Source organism: Sorex araneus, chromosome X (genome assembly GCF_027595985.1).
Source record: "Sorex araneus isolate mSorAra2 chromosome X, mSorAra2.pri, whole genome shotgun sequence".
NCBI classification, from domain to species: Eukaryota; Metazoa; Chordata; class Mammalia; order Eulipotyphla; family Soricidae; genus Sorex; species Sorex araneus.
In genome coordinates, this window is record NC_073313.1 from 150,383,791 (window position 1) to 150,406,498 (window position 22,708).

At 45.8% G+C, this 22,708-nt stretch overlaps 1 protein-coding gene across 1 annotated transcript; it reads left to right on the plus strand.

The window, feature by feature from the left end:
* Positions 1-16,985: 16,985 nt before the first annotated feature.
* LOC129399708 (40-kDa huntingtin-associated protein-like) lies at positions 16,986-19,643 on the plus strand. The gene has a single exon (XM_055120950.1). The coding sequence runs from the start codon at positions 17,629-17,631 to the stop codon at positions 18,889-18,891; it is 1,263 nt and encodes a 420-aa protein (XP_054976925.1). The 5' UTR covers positions 16,986-17,628; the 3' UTR covers positions 18,892-19,643.
* The last annotated feature ends 3,065 nt before the right edge of the window (positions 19,644-22,708 follow it).

Consider the following 22,708-nt stretch of genomic DNA (forward strand, 5'->3'; position numbering starts at 1 on the left):
GACTTATTCCTGACTGTGCACTCAGGGATCACTCCTGGCAGTGCTCATGGCATGGCTCATGCATATGGCATGCAGGGGACTGAACCTGGGTCAGCCACGTTCAAGGCAAGCATACTTCCCAATACCTACTATACTATTGCTTCAGCTCCTCTATTTTGAACTTTAACTATAGAAATTTTTCCCTACAGCATTTTATAATCTCACCAGCAAAATGTGGGCATTCCACTTTAGTCATATCCTCACTAATACTTATTATTTTTTGCTCTAAAATTATTGTAACTATTCTTGTGGGTTCACACCATTGTGAACCCATACCACTGTCATTGTGGTTTGGATTTTCATTACTGTAATCACTGTCTGCTTGTTGACCATTTATATATCTTACAGAATTATCTATTAATACCTGTGCTCATTTTAAAACTAAGTTGTCTTTTTTCATTATTAATATATAAGATATCTGAATTACAGACCCTAATCAGACATATGGTTTGCATATATTTTTCCCAATCTATAACTTGTCTAATTTAGGAGGGGGGAGTTTTGGCCACACCCAGCAGTGCTCAGAATCCTCCTTACTCTGTGTTTAGGGATCACTGCTGGTGGTGCTCAGGGGAACATATGTAGTGCCAGGGATTGAATCTAGGACAGCTATGTGCAAGGAAATAGTTTCATCCATTGTACTATCTCTCTGACCGGCTTTGTCTAATTTTTTAAAGAGTATCATCTGAAGTGCAAAGGTTTCAATTTTTATTTATATATTCTATATCTTCATTTACGTTCCCCTTTCTTTCCTATATTTTTTTGTTTTTGGAATTTTCAGGGACCACATATTTGGTTGCAATTGGTTGGGATGCTTGCATATTTAATTGTTTTGCTTGCCTTGTACATTTATGGTGACTGATATCAGACTGACAGTGTCAATGTTCATACTTGACCATGTGGGTTGTTTCTGGGTTGCTCAAACTCATGCATGCAATATTGAAATACTGTGATTTGCAATACCACTTACGATAGTTTCATACATTCATCATTTCAACACCACAGCCACCATCAGGGTATAAACTTCCTTCCACTGAGATCCCAAAGATCCTCCAACTCCACTCTCCCATTAGCTAAGCTCTGTGTACCAACTCTCTAGTTCTTGTGTCTTTGGCTTTTCTTTCTCTCTTACTCCGTGTCTTTAAGTATACCACATATGAGGTAGTTCATTCTGTGTCTACCCCTTTTCTTATGACTGACTTCACTCAACATGATATCCTCTAGATTTGTGTAGCAGCAAATTGCGTGACTGTCTTTCCTTACAGTTGCATAATATTCCAGTGTGTATATATAGCACAACTTCTTGATCCATTCATCCATATTTAAGCATTTGGGTTATTTCCATATCATACTATGCACTGTAATAAACACTGTTTACATAGACATTCAAATTAATGTTTTTATGATTTGGGGGTAGATGCCAAAGAGTAGTATTGCTGAGTCTTATGGGAGTATAATTTCTACATTTTGGAGAAATCTTCATATTTTTTTCCATTAGAGGTTGTACTAGATAACATTCCAACCAACTGTGGATGAGAGTTCCTTTCTCACAACAACCCTGCTATCAGTGGCTGTTTCCAAACTCTTTGATATATGCCATTCTCACTGGTATGAGATAATATCTCATTGTTTTTCTATTTGTATTTCCCTAATCATAAGTGGTGATGAACACTTTTTAATATGCCTTTTGTCTATCAGTATATCTTTTTAATGGTAGTTCCTGTCACCTCTTCTCCCCACATTTAGCTAAACCCTACATTTTGGATAGGTTTGTTGTACCTTTTGTTGCTGAGTTTTGTGAATGCTTTTTAGATCCTAAATATATTTGAAATGAGTGCTTTTTAGATCGTAAATATATTTGAAATGTGTTTTTAAAACCTTTAGTGATTCATTTAGCTAAACCCTACATTTTCTTCAGCACTTAAGGTAACTGAATTACCCTGTTCTTTGGTGTTCTCACCTCTTTTTACTAAGGCTTGTAATGAATTTGGACAAAGGTGGATGGAGGAGTCAGGGGTCAGTGAGAATGCAGTTTCTGGACACACACAGCTCATAATTCCTGGGGAATCTTCTTTTTTTGCGGTATGCATCATCCACTTTGGGTTATTTTCCATTTATGAGGCAACTGCTAGAGTTTTTAGGGGTATTAAAAACAAATTCACAGCTCGGAAATAAAGCCAGTTTTGGTATGACAGAGTCCAGTTTGAAACATACTGCTCTCCTTCCTTCTCTGCTGGAATACACCTTCTTTGCTTCTCTTCATGCACAGTGTGCCACACCACTTGTGGTTGCAGGAAATATCTATGAGAAGACGCTGAAACGGGAAAGAGTGTGTGCCAGCAGCCTCCCCACCACTATGGGAATGGTCGCTGACGTCTTGGTCCAGAACGTGTTAAAGTGAGTAGGAACTAATTTTCCCCAGTGGTCCTCTTAGATATTGATAAGAGCAAATATATTTCATGAAGTATTTCAAATAGTAGAATTGTCATCTAAGTATTATTTTTTTATTTTGTCTATATTGCACTCTGCCCTGGTTAGTTCAGTCAGTAGAGCACGAGACTCTTACACTTGTCTATGATTTTATATATGTATACTATGTTTACTAATAGTCTCTGGAGTTTGGTTTATAGTCTCCAGAGACTATAAACTAAGCTCCCAGAAACGTGCAGCTGCAAAGCGGCCGCGCAACATCTTACAGACTAGTTCTCCCTCTCAGAGAACCTGGCAAGCTACCAAGAGTTTTCTGCCCGCATGGGAGATCCTGGCAAGCTCCCCGTGGCATATTCATATGCCAAAACCAGTCACAATGATGAATCTCATTCCCCTGACCCTGAAAGAGCCTCCAACCTTTGGGAAGGACGAGTAAAGAGAGGCTTCTAAAATCTCAGGGCTAGGACGAATGGAGATGTTACTGAGATAGCTCGAGAAAATCGACGATCAACGGGATGATGATGATGAAATATATTTTTAATTTTTTATTGACTCACCATGAGATAAGTTACAAAACTTTCATGTTTGAGTTTCAGTCACACAATGATCGAACACCCATCCCTCCACCAGTGTACATTTTCCACCAGCAATGTTCCCAGTATTCCTCCACCCCATCACATCCCCCCCTGCCTCCATGACAGACAATTTACCTCTTATTCTCTACTTTTAGAAATTATGGTTTGCAATACAGATACTGAGAGGCTGTCATGTTTGGTCCTTAGCTTACTTTCAGCACACATTTCCCATCCCGAGCTATCCCTCCAATTATCGTTTACTTATTGGTCTCTTTTCTATCCCAGCTGACTTTTCCCCAAGCATGTGAGGCCAGCTTCCAAACCGTGGGGTGATTCTCCTGGCCCTTATCTCTACTGTCTTTAGTTAGGTGTTAGTATCATAGTATACCTACTTTATATTCCACAAATGAGTGTAGTCATTCTATGTCTGTCACTCTCTTTCTGACTAATCTCACTTAGCATGATATTCTCCATGTCAATACACTTATAAGCAAATTTCATGACTTCATCTTTCCTAACATCTGCATAATAGTCTATTGTGTAGATGTACCACAGTTTCTTTAAGCAGTCGTCTGTTCTCGGGCACTCAGTTTGTTTCCAGATTCTGGCTATTGTGAACAGTGCTGCATTGAACCTATAGGTACAGATGTCATTTCTACTGTGCTTTTTCGCACCCCTGGGATATATGTCCAGAAGTGGTATTGCTGAAGATCCTAAGTATTAACCTGAGGTATTGCGTGCAAATATTTTCTCCCCTTCAGCACAATGTCCTTTTATTTTAGTTTGAATTATTTTTTTTTTGCTGTGCAAAACCATTAAAAATATTGGGCCATACCTGATGGTCTCAGGACCTAATCTATGCTCTGTGCTCAGGGATCAATCTTGTTGGGGCTAACGGGACTATATGGAGTACTGTAGATCGAACCCAGGTTAGTCATGTGTAAGGTAAGCACCTTACCTGCTGTACTACCTTTGGCCCACTGTACAGAAGCTTTTTAATCTGATATAGTCTCATTTGTTTAATTTCATTTTTGTTGTCTTTATCTCTGTAGTTATCTCATTGAAGATACCCCATACATTTCCTGGAGAGTTCTACCTAAGTTTTCTTCAACATATTTAATAGATTCTGGTATAATCTTGAGGTCTTTAATTCACTTTGAATTTACTTATGTGAATGGTGTGAGATGTAGGATACTACTGGGTTTGTCCTTTTAGACTGCCTGCAGGGAACTTAGTTTGCCTTAAGGCAATGCCCTTTCTGTATGGACACATGAAGACAGTTAATATTATGCTTTTTAACTTGGGAGCTGATTGACTCCAATAATATTTACTCCTGGGCATCTGCTTTCTCAACTCAGTTGCTCTTAGTTTCTAGCACGCCAAAAGCAGGGTCCCGATGAGGCATGGAATGGACCCAGGGCAAGCTGTGAGCTACCCTGACATCAAAATGGACCAGGCCAAAGCACCACAATACTCAACTATAAGTTGAGAGCATGGTCATAGACAAATGTTGTCATGAGCCAAAAGTAATGATGAGACTAGGACCCTGCTGGGGTTAGGCAGAGTACCTAACCTGAGGACTGTGGTCTGGAATATATAGTGAATGTCCTCAGGAAGAACCTAACTTTAAGTTTGATATATCTCTTACTGTGCTCATACAGAATGACCTTGCTAGAAATATTAGATGTAGATTTACTACAACTATTTAAATGGATTACTAGCTGAAGAAAGAAGAAAGCAACACACCCTGGGTGGGATCCCGCCCTTATGTGGATCTCCTAGTAATATGGAGTAATTTCCTTAGATGAGATTTTGTTAATCTCCTGGAGGAGTGGTCTTACCCCTCTTTGTTGATTTGTTAATGTTCAACCCACCTTTATGAGACTACCCTATGTTATTGCCATATAAACTAAGACTGTAGGAGAAGACACAGAAGACAGAAGACACAGAAGCAGGGAGAAGACACAGAAGCAGAGCACAAAGTGAAAGAAAATCCAGGGAGTTATCAGGGCCAGAAGCAGGGGAAAGAGCACAAAGCAAGTGAGAATCAGAAGAGACAGAATTAGAAGTGAGAGCGAGAAGGGCTCCAGAGAGAGAAGCAGAAGGGCTCCGAAGAGAGACACCTGAAGAAGAGAGATCGGTAGAGACCAGAGGAGAGACTACAGATAAAGAGACAGAGATAGAGAGACAGACAGAAGAGAGCACAGCGGCACATACAGAAGCAGAGCACAAAGGAGGAGTCATCCTTATCCGCTCCATACACAGCAGCTCAAGAGCACTGAACTCGAGCGGCGAGAGAGAGAGAGAGAGAGAGAGAGCCGCCCTGAGAGCCCGCAAACAACAGACACACATCATTGTACCCTTCTGCGCGTGCATTTGTATTTTTTTACAGTGAGGTACAGTTCCAATGTCATTTTTGTATATGTGGCTATCCATTTTTACATCATTTGTTGAAGAGACCTTCTTTGTTCTACTTTATTTACTTATCTACTTTGTTGTAGATTAATTACTAGTAACTCTTGGTTTTAATTCACAACTCTCAGTTCTGTTCCATTGGTCTGCAATTCTTTATTCCAGTACCATGCAGTTTTGATTATTACAGATTTATAGTACAATTCAAAATTTGAAAATGCAATACCTCTCATCTTCATTTCTCTTAGTATTTCTTTGGCTATTTGGTGAATCTTGTGGTTCCATAAAAATACAATCTTAGTAGAGTTTGTTCCAAGTATTTGAATGCTGTCACTGAAATTTTAATGGCTATTGCATTGCATCAGTATAATGCTTTGGGTAGGTGGCTATCCTTTAATATATAATTTTATTTTGGGCCACACTTGTGGTGCTCAGGGCTTACTTCTGACACTGAAATTTTAATGGCTATTGCATTGCATCAGTATAATGCTTTGGGTAGGTGGCTATCCTTTAATATATATTTTTATTTTGGGCCACACTTGTGGTGCTCAGGGCTTACTTCTGACTCTGCACTCAGGGATCACTCCTGGCAGTGCTCCAAATACCTTGTGGAATGCCAGGGATTGAACCTACGTTGGCCATGTGCAAGGCAAATGCCCTACCTGCTATACCATAGTTCCAGCCCTGACAGTCCTTTTTAAAATACATTTTTTTCAAAGAGCTATGGATGAAACCTATGGCCTAACGTATGCCACATTTCCAGATTTTTTATCTTTGGGTGGAGGGAGATTCTCCAAAAATGTGTTCACAGGACTGAGGGATACTACTGGAAATACTCAGACAGCCAGACCATGATTCACTATAAGGGTCCAATGATGCAGTACTGCTTGAGTCCTGTAGTACCAGAATCACCAAGGTCACAATCTGGCTATGAAGTCATGAAGATTTATCCCTAAAATTTCTCATAAAATTTTAATATTTTATGCCTATTGCATTTAGGTTTCTGACATATTTTGCATTGGATTTTGAGTATGGTGTGTGGTGAGAAAAGAAATTAATCTTTTGCATGTAGATATCAAATTGTTGCTCCATCTCTATTTGTTGAAAATACTATATTTCGGGGCTGGGGCGATAGCACAGCGGGTAGGGCGTTTGCCTTGGACGCGGCCAACCTGGGTTCGATTCCCAGCATTCCATATGGTCCCCTGAGCACCGCCGGGAGTAATTCCTGAGTGCAGAGCCAGTAGTAACTCCTGTGCATTGCCGGGTGTGACCCAAAAAGCAAAAAAAAAAAAAAAAGAAAATACTATATTTCACTCATTGGTTGTCCTTGGTATATTTGCCAACAAATAAAGTTGCCATTAAATATAAGGTTAATATCTAGATTCTTTGTTTTTCATTTCTATTTCATTAATTAAGAGAGTCTCTTGCCCGCACACCGGCTGTCTTCCCCGGGGCCCCTCGAAGGGGATGGGCTCCAGCTTCCCTCCCCGCCCAGAGCAGAGCTCCCGGCGGCCGAAGACCACCGGAACCTAGCCACAGCCATACTCAAGGCCCCTCTCCACATGATCAGACAAGTCTCACGCATAAAGGTACCGGCAGAGGAACCCAGGTGTGTGTAATCCCATCAATGGCCAACATCCAGAGACTTAAAAGTAAGCTCCCAGAAGATATCTTATAACCTACTTCTCCCTTTGGGAGAAACTAGCAAGCTACTGAGAGTTTCTTGCCCACATGGGACAGCCTCACAAGCTTCCCATGGTGTATTCATAGGCTAAAGCCAGTAACAAGTTGGATCTCATTCCCCTGACCTCCAATGCGGCATCGTTGGGAAGGCCAAGTGGAGAGAGGCTTCTAAAATCTCAGGGATAGGATGAATGGAGATGATACTGAGCCTGCTCGAGAAATAAACGATCAAGGGGATTTCGTGATTGTGATCGTGATTGTGATTTCATTAATGTGTGTGTTCTTATTTTTATTTTTTTTCATGGGGAAGTTTCTGGCTTTGATCAGAGGCTTCAGTTGGCCATTGCTAGTGCCACACCCAGAGTTACTTGATTCAATGAAAGGGTTAGGAATGCAGTGCTGCTTGGCCCTGCAGTGCTGGGAACCACTAGGGCCACTCTGGCAGTGCTCAAGTGCCTAACAATGCTTAGGGAACCATGTATTCCAGGAATTGGCCCAGGGTTCTGTGGATGCAAATATGTGCCCTTGACTCCCGTGCTATTCTCTGGACTTCACTGATCTAAAATTTTGTCCTTATGCAGTACCATACTTTTTAAATTTAAATCACTGTGAGATACACAGTTACAAAGCTGTTCATGATCGGGTTTCAGTCATAAAATGTTCCGACAGGCATCCCTCCACCAGTGTGCATTTCCTACAACCAGTATTCCCAGTTTTCGTCCTGCCACTCCACCCCAGCCTACCTCTATGGCAGGTACTTTTCTTCCCCCGCCTCCTCTCCTTTTGGGCATTATAATTTGCACTATATATACTAAGACATGATTATGTTTGTTCCTTTACTTACTTTCAGCACACAGTTCTTATCCATAGTTATCATTTCCAACTATCATTATTTTAGTGGCTCCTTCTCTAGCCCAACTGCCTTATGCAGTACTATATTTGATAATTATAGTATTCTTTAAAATAAGGGAATTAAAAATTCTTCCACTTTTCTTATTTATGATACTTTTTGGGCTGGAGCAATAGCACAGCGGGTAGGGCTTTTGCCTTGCACGCGGCCGACCAGGGTTCGATTCCTCCACCCTTCTCAGAGAGCCCAGCTAGCTACCGAGAGTATCTCGCCTGCACAGCAGAGCCTGGCAAGCTACCCGTGGTGTATTTGATATACCAAAAACAGTAACAACAAGTCTCACAATGGAGACATTACTGGTGCCCACTGGAGCAAACGGATGAACAATGGGAAAGCAGTGACAGTGACAATGATGATACTTTTTGACTATCCTGAGATTTTAAAAATAATCTAGATCAAGTTTAGGATTAGCTTTTAAATTCCTGCAAAGATTCCTGCAGAAATTTTTTTTTAATGTGTGTTGTATACATGCATTAACTTGAAGAATATAATATTCTTTAAAATATTGAATTTTTAAATCCATGGACAAAAGACACCTGAGACCTTCCTTATCTTTGCTCAACAATATTTTGTACTTTTCATTACAAGTCTAGAACTCCTATTGATGAAATTATACTTAGGAGTTTTATTTTTTCATGTTACTCTTAATGAGAATTTTTCTTTCATTTCATTTCTGAATGCATACTAGTATATAAAAATAAAGTTGATTTTAAAACTTTCTGACTTCGCATTATCTTTATGTTTGCAGCAATCTTGCAAACACTATCGATACTTCTTACATTCTCTGCACAGTTTTTCTTACATTAGCAACTTATATTACTGTGATGCAGTTGTCAAAACTACGTAACTCACTATTTTTTTGTTGCTAAGTACATTTGAGACTTGCAGTCCATCATTTTCCCACTAATGTTCCATTTACGTTTCAGGATCCTTTCCAAGAAATTATATCACATCATTTAGTCACCATTTCTCTGTTATTTTCTCTGTTCTTTGACAATTCTCACTTTCTTTTTTCTCATGACAGTGACACTTTTGAAGCACTGGCCAGGTATTTTTAGTATAATTCATTATTTGAATTGCTTGAATTATTTAGTATGATTCATGATTTGAATTTGTCTGATTTTTGGTCTTTTTGGGGGGGTCACATCTGGCGATGCTCAGGGGTTACTTCTGGCTTTGCACTCAGGAATCATTCCTCGAGGTGCTCAGGGAACCATATGGGATGCTGGGAATCAAACCCTGGTCGGCCGCACGCAAGGCAAATGCCCTACCAGCTGTATTATTGCTCCAGCCCGTCTGATATTTTTTTATTATTAGTCTTCACTTAGTGTTTGGAGGATGAATATTACAAAGGTAAAAAGCCCTGCTAATCATACCATACAAATTATATATATATGTATATATATGTACAATGACAAGTGACAAGTGACATATATATGTGTAATCTCATCAACGGCCAAGATCCAGAGACTATAAAACAAAGCTCCCGGAAGCTTATAGCCTAGTTCTCCCTCTCAGAGAACCTGGCAAGGTACCGAGAGCATCATGCGTGCACAGCAGAGCCTTGCAAGCTCTCCGTGGCATATTCAATATGGCAAATACAGTAAAAATGATGGGTCTCATTCCCCTTACCCTGAAAGAGCCTCCAATGTGGCACCACTGGGAAGAATAAGTAAAGAAAGACTGCTAAACTCTCAGGGCTAGGACGAATGGAGCCGTTACTGGCACCCACTTGAGCAAATCAAAGATCAACAGGATGACAGTGATAGAGTGATATATATGTATATATATATATATATATCACTGGTGATGTTATACTTCATCATCTGATAAAAGTACTGTTCGCTAGATTTCTGTAAGTAAAGATGCTATTTCACTTCCTTTTCATACTCTATTCTTTGGAAATATGTCACTAAATCCAGTTCATACTCAGTTACTCAGTGTTGGATAGGGGGAGATTAAGCTTTACCTCATGTAGAATATTCTTTATGTAAATTATTTTGAAATAATCTCAAAGAAATTTTGTGCCTGCTTCCAATTTTACTATCTATTCATTAATTTAATTATATCAGTATGGGGTTATATATTTATATTCTATATTTTCAGTTATAATTTATTACCATACTGTTAGGAAAGATGAAGCAATTAAATTTCCTTATAAATGTATGGACAAGGAGAATAACATGCTGAGTGAAATGAGTCAGAAGGAGAAGGAATGATATAGAATGACTGTACTAATTTGTGGGACATAAAAAAATAATAGTTTGAGACTAATATCCAAGGCCAGGTAAAATAGAGGCCAGGAAGACTGGTCAATCATTGGTTGCAAGCTTGCCACAGCTGTGTGTGGGGCAAAGAGCAGTTAGGATAGAGAAGGGATCAGTTTAACAATAAAAGTTAGAAATGATCACTCTGGACAATAACTGGGTGTTGCCCATGCACAAAAATCAGATTAAAATGGATTAAAGACCTCAACATCAGACCACAATCCATAAGGTACATTGAAGACAAGGTCGGCAAAACCCTTCACGATATTGAAGCTAAAGGTATCTTCAAAGATGACACGGAACTAAGCAATCAAGCAGAAACAGAGATAAACAAATGGGACTATATTAAACTAAAAAGCTTCTGCACAGCAAAAGACACAGTGACCAGAATACAAAGGCAATCTACAGAATGGGAAAGGATATTCACCCAATACCCATCCGATAAAGGGTTGATATCAAGGGTATATAAAGCACTGGTTGGACTCTACAAGAAGAAAAGATCCAACCCCATCAGAAAATGGGCCGAAGAAATGAACAGAAACTTTTCCAAGTAAGAGATACGAATGGCCAAAAGGCACATGAAAAAATGTTGTGCATCAATAATTATCAGGGAGATGCAAATCAAAACAACCATGAGATAACCACCTCACACCACAGAGAATGGCACACATCCAAAAGAACAAAAGCAACCGCTGTTGGAGATGATGTGGGGAGAAGGGGACCCTTCAACACTGCTGATGGGAATGCCGACTGGTCCAGCCCCTTTGGAAAACAATATGGACGCTTCTCAAAAAATTAGAAATTGAGCTTCCATTTGATCCAGCAATACCATTTCTGGGAATATATCCTGGAGAAAGAAAAAGTATAGTTGAAATGACATCTGTACTTATATGTTCATCACAGCACTGTTTACAATAGCCAGAATCTGGAAAAAACCCGAGTGCCCGAGAACAGATGATTGGTTAAAGAAACTTTGGTACATCTATACAATGGAATACTATGCAGCTGTTAGAAAGGATGAAGTCATAAACTTTGCATATAAGTGGATCAACATGGAAAGTATCATGCTAAGTGAAATGAGCCAGAAAGAGAGGGACAGACATAGAGAGATTGCACTCATCTGTGGAATATAGAACAACAGAGTAGACTAATACCCAAGAATAGTAGTATATACTACCAGGAGGTTGGCTCCATAGCTTGGAAGCTGGCTTCACACGCTGGTGGAAAGTCATCCCAGATAGCGAGGGGAACACCAAGTAATATGTGATTGGAGATCCTGCGCGGGGAAGGGAGATGCGTGCTGAAAGTAGACTAGAGACTGAACAGGATGACCACTCAATACCCCTATTTCAAACCACAACACCCAAAAGGAAAGAGGGATATCAAATTGGAATGCCCTGCCACAGAGGCGGGATGGGGTGGGGGGGATGGACTGGGGGGGTGGGAGGGATACTGTGTTCAATGGTGGCAGAGAATGGACACTGGTGTAGGGATGGGCTCTTAAACATTGCATGAGGGAAAAACAAGCACGAAAATGTGTGAATCTGTAACTGTACCCTCACTGTGACTCACTAATTAAAAAATAAATAAAATTTAAAAAAATAACTTGGTGTTGAAAGTATGTAAAGGGATATACATAATAACATTTAAGTATCTGTATTGCAAACCATAATGCACAAAAGGAGAGAGAGAGAGAGAGAGAGAGAGAGAGAGAGAGAGAGAGAGAGAGAGAGAAGAAAAGTGCCTGCCACAAAGGCGGCGGTGTGTGTGGGAAGGTGCAGCGGGAAGGAAACTGGGAATGTTATTAAATGGCAGCCGGAGTGATAGTACAATGGGTAGGGCATTTGTCTTCACACAGCAGACCTGGGTTCGATCCCAGGCATCCTAAATGGTCCCCTGAGCATCGCCAGGAATGATACCTGAGCAGAGCCAGATGTAACCCCTGAGTATTGTTTGATGTTACCCCAAAAGCCAAAAAGAAATGAACAGAGCTAGGAGCCAGCAGGTAGGGTATTTGCCTTGTATGCAGCCGACCCAGGTTAGATCCCCGGTATTCCATAGGGCCTCCTGAGCACCGCCAGGAATGATTCATGACTGCAGAGACAGGAGTAATCCCTGAGCATTTCTGGATGTGACCCCGTAAAAAGCCGAAAATAAAAATTAAAAAAGTAATCTAGTGCTGTATTATTTATGTCTTTTTGCTTAGATTGCTCCAATAGAACTTTTAACCAATTGGAGCTGTTTCAAGTTGCCTCCTGGATCTCTTAGACTTTCACTATCATTTCACTTACTTTAGTGATTGTTTTCTGTCCTTGTATGATGCTTCCAGTTTATATTGTGTTTACCTAATATCAGAAATTTAGCCAGAGTCTTGAATTATTTTATTGAAAAATAGCACCTTAGACGTTAATATCTCAGAGCTGGATGTGCTCATTACTGTTTCTGCATACTTTCCTTGGATAGAATTAAGAAATGGTTGTATTTCCTTTTGTTTTAGTCTTACAGTTTAAAGTCAAAGCATAATTTTCCAAAATAAATTAAGTCTGTTGCTTTCCTATTGCACCCCTTCAGTGATATAATGTTACACACTTGTAATACGGTTACTTTCTTTTTCCATAGTGTGAATTTTGTCCAGAAATTTCCCCAACCTCACAGTTGTTTCTTAAAACGTGCACACATCTAAGTTCACTCTTAGTGATTTAAATATGAGTATGACAAATGCTTAGAATCATGTACCTATCACCTAATTATCATATAGAATACTTTTTTGTGGAGGCCACACATAGCATTTCTCAGGGCTTATTGCTGTCTCTGATCTCAAGGGTCACTACTTGCAGTGCTCAGGATACCATATGTGGTGCCAGATATTGAACCCAGTTGGCCACATGTAAGTCACATGTCCTACCCACTGTACTATCTCTCCATTATGTTTTCTGGATATTTTTTTGCAGAAAGAGGGCATACCTGGTGGTGTTCAGGGATTACTCCTGGCCTGTGCTCAGGGGACCATATAAAGTGCCAGGATTTTAACTTGGATGGACAACATTCAAGGCAAGTGCCTTAACCCCTGTACTACATCTCTGACCACAGTTAATACTTTTATGTCTAGAAAATTACTTGGTATTCAAATGCTTCTCAATTTCCATTCTCCCAACAACCACTGATTTTGTTTACCCTCCCTTTAACTTTGCCTTTCTCAGACTTCCAGTGAATTAAATCATGAATATTTAGTCTGGATTCTTTCACTTGGAAAAATCCACCTCAAGCCGGCGGGCACCACAACACCAGAGGATTCAATGGTCCCCATGCTGAGCTGATATCACCGGGATGTCCCAGATGGAGCAGTTGCAGTCTCCTGCCTTCTCCAGTTGGAATCCTGGTGACCATGAACTTCTACAAGCATGGCTTTGGTATGTTGTATCAGGACTATTCCTCCGAAGCACACGGCCACATAAGCGACCGTGCAATCTTTCCTGAAATGCAAAGTGAGCAACGGAAAATAAATGATCTAGCATCTGCCTTCGAAGGCAGGCATGAATTGTGGTGGGAATATCCGAGCAAAATATAATGCCCCAAACTAGAGAGAGAGTATCTAAGCAATTGTCTGTCATAGAGGCAGGGTAAGGACTGGTATGTAAGTGGAGGGGATAGTGGGGATATTGGTGGTGGAAAATTTGCACTGGTGGAGCGATGGGTGATCAATCATTGTATGACTGAATATCAAACATGAAAGCTTTGTAACTGTGTCTCACAGTGGCTCAATAAAACATTTTAAAAAAGAAAAAATGCACGTCGGATTCATCAATACTGTTGCAGAATATCAACACTTTAGCTCATTAATTGTTATATCTCATTAGGATTAATAAGACTGTAAGAATATACCAGAATTATTTATCCACTCACAACCTGCTGAAGTATAGTAAATATTGGTTATCTCAAGTTCCATTCATTATAAATAAATTTTCAATAAACACAGATTTTTGTGTGAGCAGCGTTTTGTAGTCACTTGAGTAAATACCCAAGAATACTATTGATACCACTTCTGGGAATATATCGCGAAGATGCAAAAAAGTATAATAGAAAGGACATCTGCACTTGTATGTTCATTGCTACACTGTTTACAATAGCCAAAATCTGGAAAAGACCCAAGTGCCTGAGAACAGGTAACTGGCTAAAGAAACTTTGGTATATCTACACAATGGAATGCTATGTAGCTGCTAGAAAAGATGAAGTCGCAAAAGTTGCATATAGGTGGATCAATATGGAAAGTATCATGTTAAGTGAAATGAGTCAGGAAGAGAGGGACAGACATAGAAAGATTGCACTCATTTGTGTAATATAAAGTAACAGAATGGGGGACTAACACTCAAGAATAGTTGAGACAAGTACCAGGATCTTTGCTCCATGGCTTGGAAGCTGCCCTCACATGCTGAGGGAAAAGGCAGCTCAGATAGAGAAGCGACAACTAAGTAAAGGGTGTTTGGAGGGCCCGCTCAGGAGGGGAGATGTGTGCACAAAGTAGACTATAGACTGAACATGAAGGCCATTCAAAACTTGCATTGCAGACCACAGCACCCTAAAGAGAGAGAGAATAAAAGGCAATGCACCTACCACAGCGGTGAGGGTGGGGAGGGGGGAGTGGGAGGGATACTGGGAACATTGGTGGTAGAGAACAGGAACTGGTAGAAGGATGGATTCTCGATCATTGTATAACTGAAATGTAAGCAGAAAGTTTGTAAGTCTGTAAATGTACCTCACGATGGTTCATATTTTAAAAAGAATACTATTGATGAGTAATATACTAAGCATATTTTTGGCATTGTATAACTCTGAAACTCGTTCATAATAGTGTACTGTTTTGGATTGCAAAAGCAAGAATGAGAACATGTACTCTGCTACTTTGCTATAATGTATTGTGTAGGATAACATAGCCTCAGGTAGTTTAGGTTTATTGGGTTACTCCCGTTACAGTGCTCCCATTCCTCTTTGTTTATTTGTAGCTTCTTTCTTAGTGTTCTGTTGACTTGTAAATATTGTTTTTCTCTTCTCCTTGAGTCCTTTGCATAGTTTATTCAGAGCCATGTACTTTTATGGGTACAAGAAGACTGTAGCAAATGCTTTGTAACCTGGGAGTCATTTGACTCTGCATGATATTTTCGTCCTGGGCATCTGTTCTCTCCACCTAAGCCTCAGCTGCCCTTACTTCATAGCCCCCCCAAAAGCAGGGTCCTGATGAGGAATGGAACGGACCCAGGGCAAGCTGTGAGTTATGTGCTACCCTGGCATGGAGATGGGCCAGGCCAAAGTGCCTAATGCTTAACTATAAGTTAAGAGTTTGGTCATGGACAAATGCTGTCATGATCCAAAAAGTAATAACTAGATTTGGACCCTGCTAGGGTTAGGAATGATTAATCTGGCCTGAGTGCTGCAGTCTGAGCCTGTGGCAAGATGTTGTCAGGAGAGCTGCCCTACAAGCCTCAATGTATCTCTTACTATGTCCATTGAAAAATAACTAGTATTATGATGTTAATAAGCGTTTGAACTAAGGAAAAGAAAAAAAAAAACCTTAAGAGTCAGGAAGGGCTTTGGAATGCCCTGCCCTCAGGAAGGGTTTTCTTATGTTGATTTTGCTACCTGGCTGGGTGTAGCCTAGAGGGCAAGGTGGGAGAGAGAAGTAGGAGGAAAGACAGAGAAGCCAGAGAGAGGCTGCAGTTGATCCAGAGAGAGGAATGAGCTGGGAGTGTGGGAGATGAGAAAGATGGAAGATTGAATAAACAGTAACTAATCAACAACCAGCTTGGTCCTTGTACTTCTTTCGCTTGTCCTTGGCCAACGGCTATCCTGATCCAGCTCATACACAGCGGTTCCAGAGCACCGTATGTGGGCGGTGAGACACAGAGTGTCTCGGAGAGCCCACGAGTGCACACGCCCTTCGGTGAGCCTTAGTTTTTTACAGTATTGTCAGCTTTTAGTATTTTACTATTTTAACAAATGTTTAGAGATACCTCATTGTTTAAATTTATGTATGATGGCATACATATTTTTATATTAATAATTGTATATTTCTATATAAATTCTTTGCCCCAATATATTTTAGATATTTATTTATTTACTTTGCTTTTTTGCTATACCCATCAGATCTCAGGGATTATTCCTTGCTCTGCATTCAGGAATTACTTCCTGTGAACTCCGGGGATCCAATACAGTGCTGGGGGATCAAGTACAGGTTGGCTACTTGCAAGGCAAATGACACAGCTACTGGGGTATCTATCCAGAACATTCAGGTCTTTATATTTGGGCAGTTTTAAGTTCACAGGCCTGAGCCACTGTGATAGCGCAGTGAATAGGGCAGAGTCATACACATCTCTATATTCACTGTCATAAAGTGTTATACCAATATTTTCCTCAATATAATTTATGGAACCAGGTAAAGAAGAACCTTGCCTGGAATGTCCTGGGCTGCGGGTGACTGGGGGTGGCCCGGTTCCCTGGGCCGCGGCTGGGGACCGCTGTAGGTGGTCAGGTTCCCTGGGCCGCGGCTGGGGGGCGCTGTAGGTGGTCAGGTTCCCTGGGCCGCGGGGGGCGGGGGGGGCGTCAGGAGCCGAGGAGGCGGGGGCTGCTGCCTGGGGGCCCCGGCCAGGCACGAGGTGCGGGGGGGAGGGGGGGCGGCCCTGGCTGCGGGTGAGGATGAGGGAGATGCCGCGCTCGCTCGGCGCCCAGAGCCCAGGCCAAGCCCCCCGAAGGCGGTCCTCGTTGGTGTGGGGCTCGGGCCCTGACTGGGCCGCGGAGGCGCGGAAGGCCAGTGCGGGACGCAGGGCGGCACCCGGGGCCGGGGCCCCACGAGGTCGGTGGGGCAGGGGCTGTGTGTCAGACGCTGAGGCGCGATGCGGGGCCAGCGTGCGGAAACGGGCCCGGGTTCGGCTGGGCCCCGCTCTCTAGGAGACCAGCAGCGGCCCTCCACCACCGGGGAAGGCGGCTGCGTCCTGGCAGCGGCGAGCTTCGGCTCAGGCCAGGCCCCAGGCCCTGCCCGCGCAGCGCCGAGCTCCCCAGCCCTTTCCGGGCCGCTAGGGCCCGCGCGGGGGAGGACGGGGGGATTCGGGGGCGGATCTCGGGAGCCACGCCCGCGGCGCGGCCGCGCCGGGGGCCGGCCCGCCACGCGCCCGCTACCAGCCAATCAGCGCGGCCAATCGGCCGTCGGTGGGCGGGACCACGGGAGCAGGGACTCGGGAGTGGCCGGCCCGCGCGTTCGTCAGGCGCCCATCCGGGCCAGAGGGCACGTCCGCCAGCCCGGAAGAGGGCGGCGGCCAACATGGCGGCGTCCGCTGCCGGCCTGGGCGGCCTGGGCGGCCTGGGCGGCCTAGGCGGCGGCGGCGGCCTGGGCGGCGGCGCCGGCGGTGGCGGCGCCGGTGCCGGTGGCGGCGCCGGCCCGGTGCCGGAGACCGGGGACTTCCTGGCCCGCTACCGCCAGGTGTCCAACAAGCTGAAGAAGCGGTTCCTGCGGAAGCCGAACGTGGCCGAGGCCGGCGAGCAGTTCGCGCAGCTGGGCCGCGAGCTGCGCGCCCAGGAGTGCCTGCCCTACGCGGCCTGGTGCCAGCTGGCCGTGGCGCGCTGCCAGCAGGCGCTCTTCCACGGCCCCGGGGAGGCGCTGGCGCTCACCGAGGCCGCCCGCCTCTTCCTGCGGCAGGAGCGCGACACGCGCGAGCGCCTCGTGTGCCCCGCCGCCTACGGCGAGCCGCTGCAGGCCGCCTCCAGCGCCCTGGGCGCCGCCGTGCGCCTGCACGTCGAGCTGGGCCAGCCGGCCGCAGCCGCCGCCCTGTGCCTCGAGCTGGCCGCCGCCCTGCGCGACCTGGGCCAGCCGGCCGCCGCCGCCGGCCACTACCAGCGCGCCGCGCACATGCAGCTGCCGCTGCTGCCCCTGGCCGCGCTGCAGGCGCTCGGCGACGCCGCATCCTGCCTGCTGCTGGCGCGCGACTACACCCGTGCCCTGGCCGTCTTCACGCACATGCAGCTCCTGGCGCGGGAGTATGGCAGTCGCCCGGGTCCGCCGCCGCCGCCGCCGCCCCCCACCGCCGCCGCCGGGCCCGCGCCCGCGCCCCCGCCCGGCCCCGGCTCGGCCCTGGCCGCCGCACCGCCAGCAACGCCTCTGCCGCCGCCGCCCGCAGCCGCCTCCACCTCCGCCTCCTCCTCGGTCACGGCTGCCGCCGCAGCCGCCGCGCCCTCCCCCGCCCTGCTGGGCGCCTTCTCCGACGTGCTGGTCCGCTGCGAGGTGTCCCGCGTGCTGCTACTGCTGCTCCTGCAGCCGCCGCCCGCCAAGCTCCTGCCGGAGCACGCCCGCACCCTGGAGAAATACTCCTGGGAGGCGTTTGACGGGCATGGGCAGGAGAGCGGCGGCCAGCTGCCCGAAGAGCTCTTCCTGCTGCTCCAGTCCCTGGTCATGGCCACCCACGAGAAGGACACAGAAGCTGTCAAGTCGCTGCAGGCCGACATGTGGCCTCTGCTGAGTGCCGAGCAGAACCACCTCCTCCACCTCCTGCTGCAGGAGACCGTCTCCCCCTCGGGCCAGGGCATCTGAAGAACCGGCCTCCGCCGAAAGAACCCACCGCCTACCCCGTGCCCCTCACCAAACCCACCCGGGCGTCCTTCCCTCGCTCTCCTGGTGGCTCCCTCGGGCCAGGGCATCTGACAACCCCCCTCCCCCGTGCCCCTCACCAAACCCGCCCGGGCGTCCTTCCCTCGCTCTCCTGGTGGCTCCCTCGGGCCAGGGCATTTCTCAACAGGCCACCGAAACACCCCGTCTGCCCCGTACCCCTCCCCAAACCCGCCCGGGCGTCCCACCCTCCCTCCTGGTGGCTCCTTCAGGCCAGGGCATCTGACAACCCCCCTCCCCCGTGCCCTTCACCAAACCTGCCTGGGCATGCCTCCCTCCCCCCCTCCCTCCTGCCTGCCTTCTCTCCATCGAGGGGGCGGGGCAGTAGGGGACTCTGGGGCCGGTGCTCAGACTTGGTGTCGTCTTGCCCCCTCCCCGTGCCCCTGCTCCCGACCTCTCTTGCAGACCGAGGAATCGAGAGCTGCTGCAAGTGGCCGCTCTCCCAGAGACCTCTTCCGCCGTGGGTGGGTGCGAGGGAAAGATGCGGCCGAGAGCGAGTGCACGCCGAGGCTCTTTGCACGGGCTGCAGCAGTGCAAAGCAACAGAGAGCCGCCTCATCCCCCTCTTCTTCCGCACGTCCCCTCCCCACCCCCCACTCCCGTTGTCCCTCTGTCTTTGTGCCATGGTGAGGCCCTTCCTTTGCCCCGCTCTGTTCAAATACAACCTGATTTACTGGATCTCAGCGTACTTCCTCTCTCTTGGCGCTTCCCCAACTCACCCTGTGTTTCGCCGGCCTCTTTCTTTCCCTAGCCCCGAATCCTCCAGTTGCTTACGCCATGACAGCCTCAGCCCTAAGGACCGAGCAAGCTGTCCTGAGGCTCTTGTTGCCTCAGCTGGACTTCCTCTGCAAGACGGCCACAGCTCGTCTGCTGCTGCTCAGGAGGCAGGAAGCGGAGCCCGTTCCCTTTCAGCTCTCAGATGCAGTCTTTCATTTAAAATCGAGGAGCAGCAAGCTCTGTATGTGGGCTGTGCCTGTGCAGAGATGTCTAAGTCCTACCCTCTTAGACTCAGATAGCTGCACTGCAGAGGGCGTCCGCTGGCAAAGGGGCTGGGGTGGGGGGCATGTAGCGGTGGCAGACCATAAAGGAATTGGGCCCTGGGACTGAGGACGTTGGCAAACTCCAAACTCTGTTGGGTAGTGGAGGAGGCTGGACTCCCCGGAAAGAGATGCAGTTAAAGGTCAAAACCAGTGTACAAGTTGAATTTGCTCTAGTTGCAAGCACAATGAGGCTCGCCAACTAGCTGCTTGACTCGGTTAAACTCTACTTACTTAAATGTCAACCTCAACTGAAAAAATCACCTTCTCAGAAACATCCAGGGTGAGGTTGGACCAGATACATGGGTATCATGACTTAGCCAACTTGGCACAGAACATTGATCATCCTAAGCACACCCTTTATGAACTCAGCCATATGCTTGAAACAGACTTCACACTCCAAATGAAGATAGCCAAAGTACCTGCAGAGATGTAAGAGGATACAACTCTCCTCTGTGCTACCCTAGACATGAGTCCTTCCCCAGTAGAGGTTGCAAATTCCTTGGGTAATGTTTACTCTTCTGGCCATCCCCAAACCTCAGTAGAACCAGGTAAAGGGGATCATCTTTAGATAATGCTGAGTTCGTGCCAATTACAGTCCTTGTTTCTGATCTTAGCTGGTATTCCTAATGACCTTCTACTATCTCTTCCATGGGTCCTCCGCAAGCCCCTCTCCTGGTTGTGGTTCTCTAGGTGGTAGGGTGACCCTATCTGCGTTCCTCCAGGCTATTGACTGTTAGTGGACCTGCCTGAATTGGGCCGATGTAGCAGTATTTAATTTATGTAAATTGCGAGCCATGGCAAGTAATGGGAAGAGATCCCCTAAGAGCGTTCTACAGCTCAGATATGGGCTTCCATGCCGTCATCCCTTGGTGTGGGGCATCTGTCCCATTTCCCCTTGGTGGTCGGTGGTCAGCACCTATCACCCCAACCAGCACAGGAACCAACCCCCACCTCTGTCTGTGGACTCAGAGGCATGAGGAGCCCCTGGCAGACTCCCAGCTCAAGAGAACCATGGTAATATGCCCTGGCGGAAGCACCTTTCCTCTGGAACGAAGACCTTGGGGCCAGCATAGCATCGGGTCTCGGGGACAGGAAGCCACCCTTTTGCTAAGTGGATCACTAGGGGTAGTGGCCAGGGGTCTGGCTCACTCCCGTGCGCACACCATGATGGCTGGACCCCCTAATGCCTGCCATCGTTGAAGCAGCCTTGTGGAGAGCCCTGTGCCAGCTCTGCGAGGGGTGGGCCCTGGGTGATGCCATCACTGAGTCCTCAAATGACTTTTTCCAGGGTCCCATCAAGACAGCAGCTTCACCACCCCAGGATGGAGGGAGACATGGTAAGGCCATGCCCCTTTGTTCAGAAGCCTGTCCGGTGAACACTAGTGACTATGAAAGGAGGCTCCTTGCTGGTGCCCCCCGCCCCCCAGAAGTTCCTCCTTTCCACTTGATGAAAATGCCCCTCAGCAGGGGTCACCCTGGGGTGAGCATTCACATGGAACTCAGATACCACATTTGTTTCCCACTCAGAGAGGCCTATCCTAAACAACTTTCTTTAGCTGCTCTTGTCACCAATTTTCCAGTTGTGTTCCTTCAAAACCCCCGACCATCCAGCCAAACCGTGGACCATCATCCATGCGTCTTATATGTGACCAGAGGCCTGGACACTTCAGCTTCCAACCAAAGTGAGCCACAAAGTGTGCTTGTCAGTGTTCTTCCTATGGAGAGGGTTTTCCTTCACCAGTACCCTTCAGAGATGTGCCACACTGGGGCTGGAGAGCTCAGTGGTCCACGTGTGTAGGAGTTGTCCCTGCATCTCGTGCGCAACCATCTGCAAATCAGGTCCAATTTTTAGGATTTTCACTCGAATCATTCTCCCACACCCTCTCCCTCCCCGCAAGCAGACATGGAATCCCAACATTAAAGCCACAGTGCCACCTGCAGGAAAACAGTTGTTTAAGCAGAAACCCTCATCATACAAACGTTATAAAAATTAGATGGAATTTGCTAAAGTAAAGGACACGTCTCCAGAGGGCAAAAATAAAGACACAGAATTGGATATGGTAACATAAATAACTGAGAGAAGTCATGACAATGAAACATGATAAAGTTAGAGAAACTCAATTAAACACGGAGGCGCAGATCCAAGATACTCTAGAGCAGCTATATGGCCCCCTGTGGGCCCCCAAGGTATTCAAAGGGGGGCACAGGTAGCATGGCCAGAGGTCCAGGACAAGACAAGGGGTAGAAATGGTCGGAAAAGAGGGCCACATGAAGTAAGCAAGGTCGGAAGTGGGCCATGGTCAGAAAATGGTTGAGAAACAGTGCTCAAGAGAAAAACATGTATGCCTACTTAAAAAAAGAAACACTATGCATGAATGTTTTTACAAGATTTACTCAAAGTTGCCCAAACCAGAAAGCAACCAAAATGTCCTATGATAGTCGAACGGCTAAAAAAACTATGGCACATCCATGTAATGGAACGATACTTGAAAATAAAACTTAACTGTTGATGCAACTAACTGTCTGAATGAGACAAAAAAGCAGTGTGTTAAGCAATGGTAGCTAATCCCAACAGTTGATACGCTGTAAAAACTAATCTAGGAGACATTGGGATGTGTCCAAAAGACGACAACGACGACGACAAACAACTAGGAAGGGCAGTTTTATAGAGATGGAGAAGAGAGCGGTGGTTCTCAGCAGTTA

Excerpts from the sequence above, each read along its gene's own strand:
- LOC129399708 (XM_055120950.1), top strand. The coding sequence starts at position 17,629 with ATGGCGGCGTCCGCTGCCGGCCTGGGCGGCCTGGGCGGCCTGGGCGGC.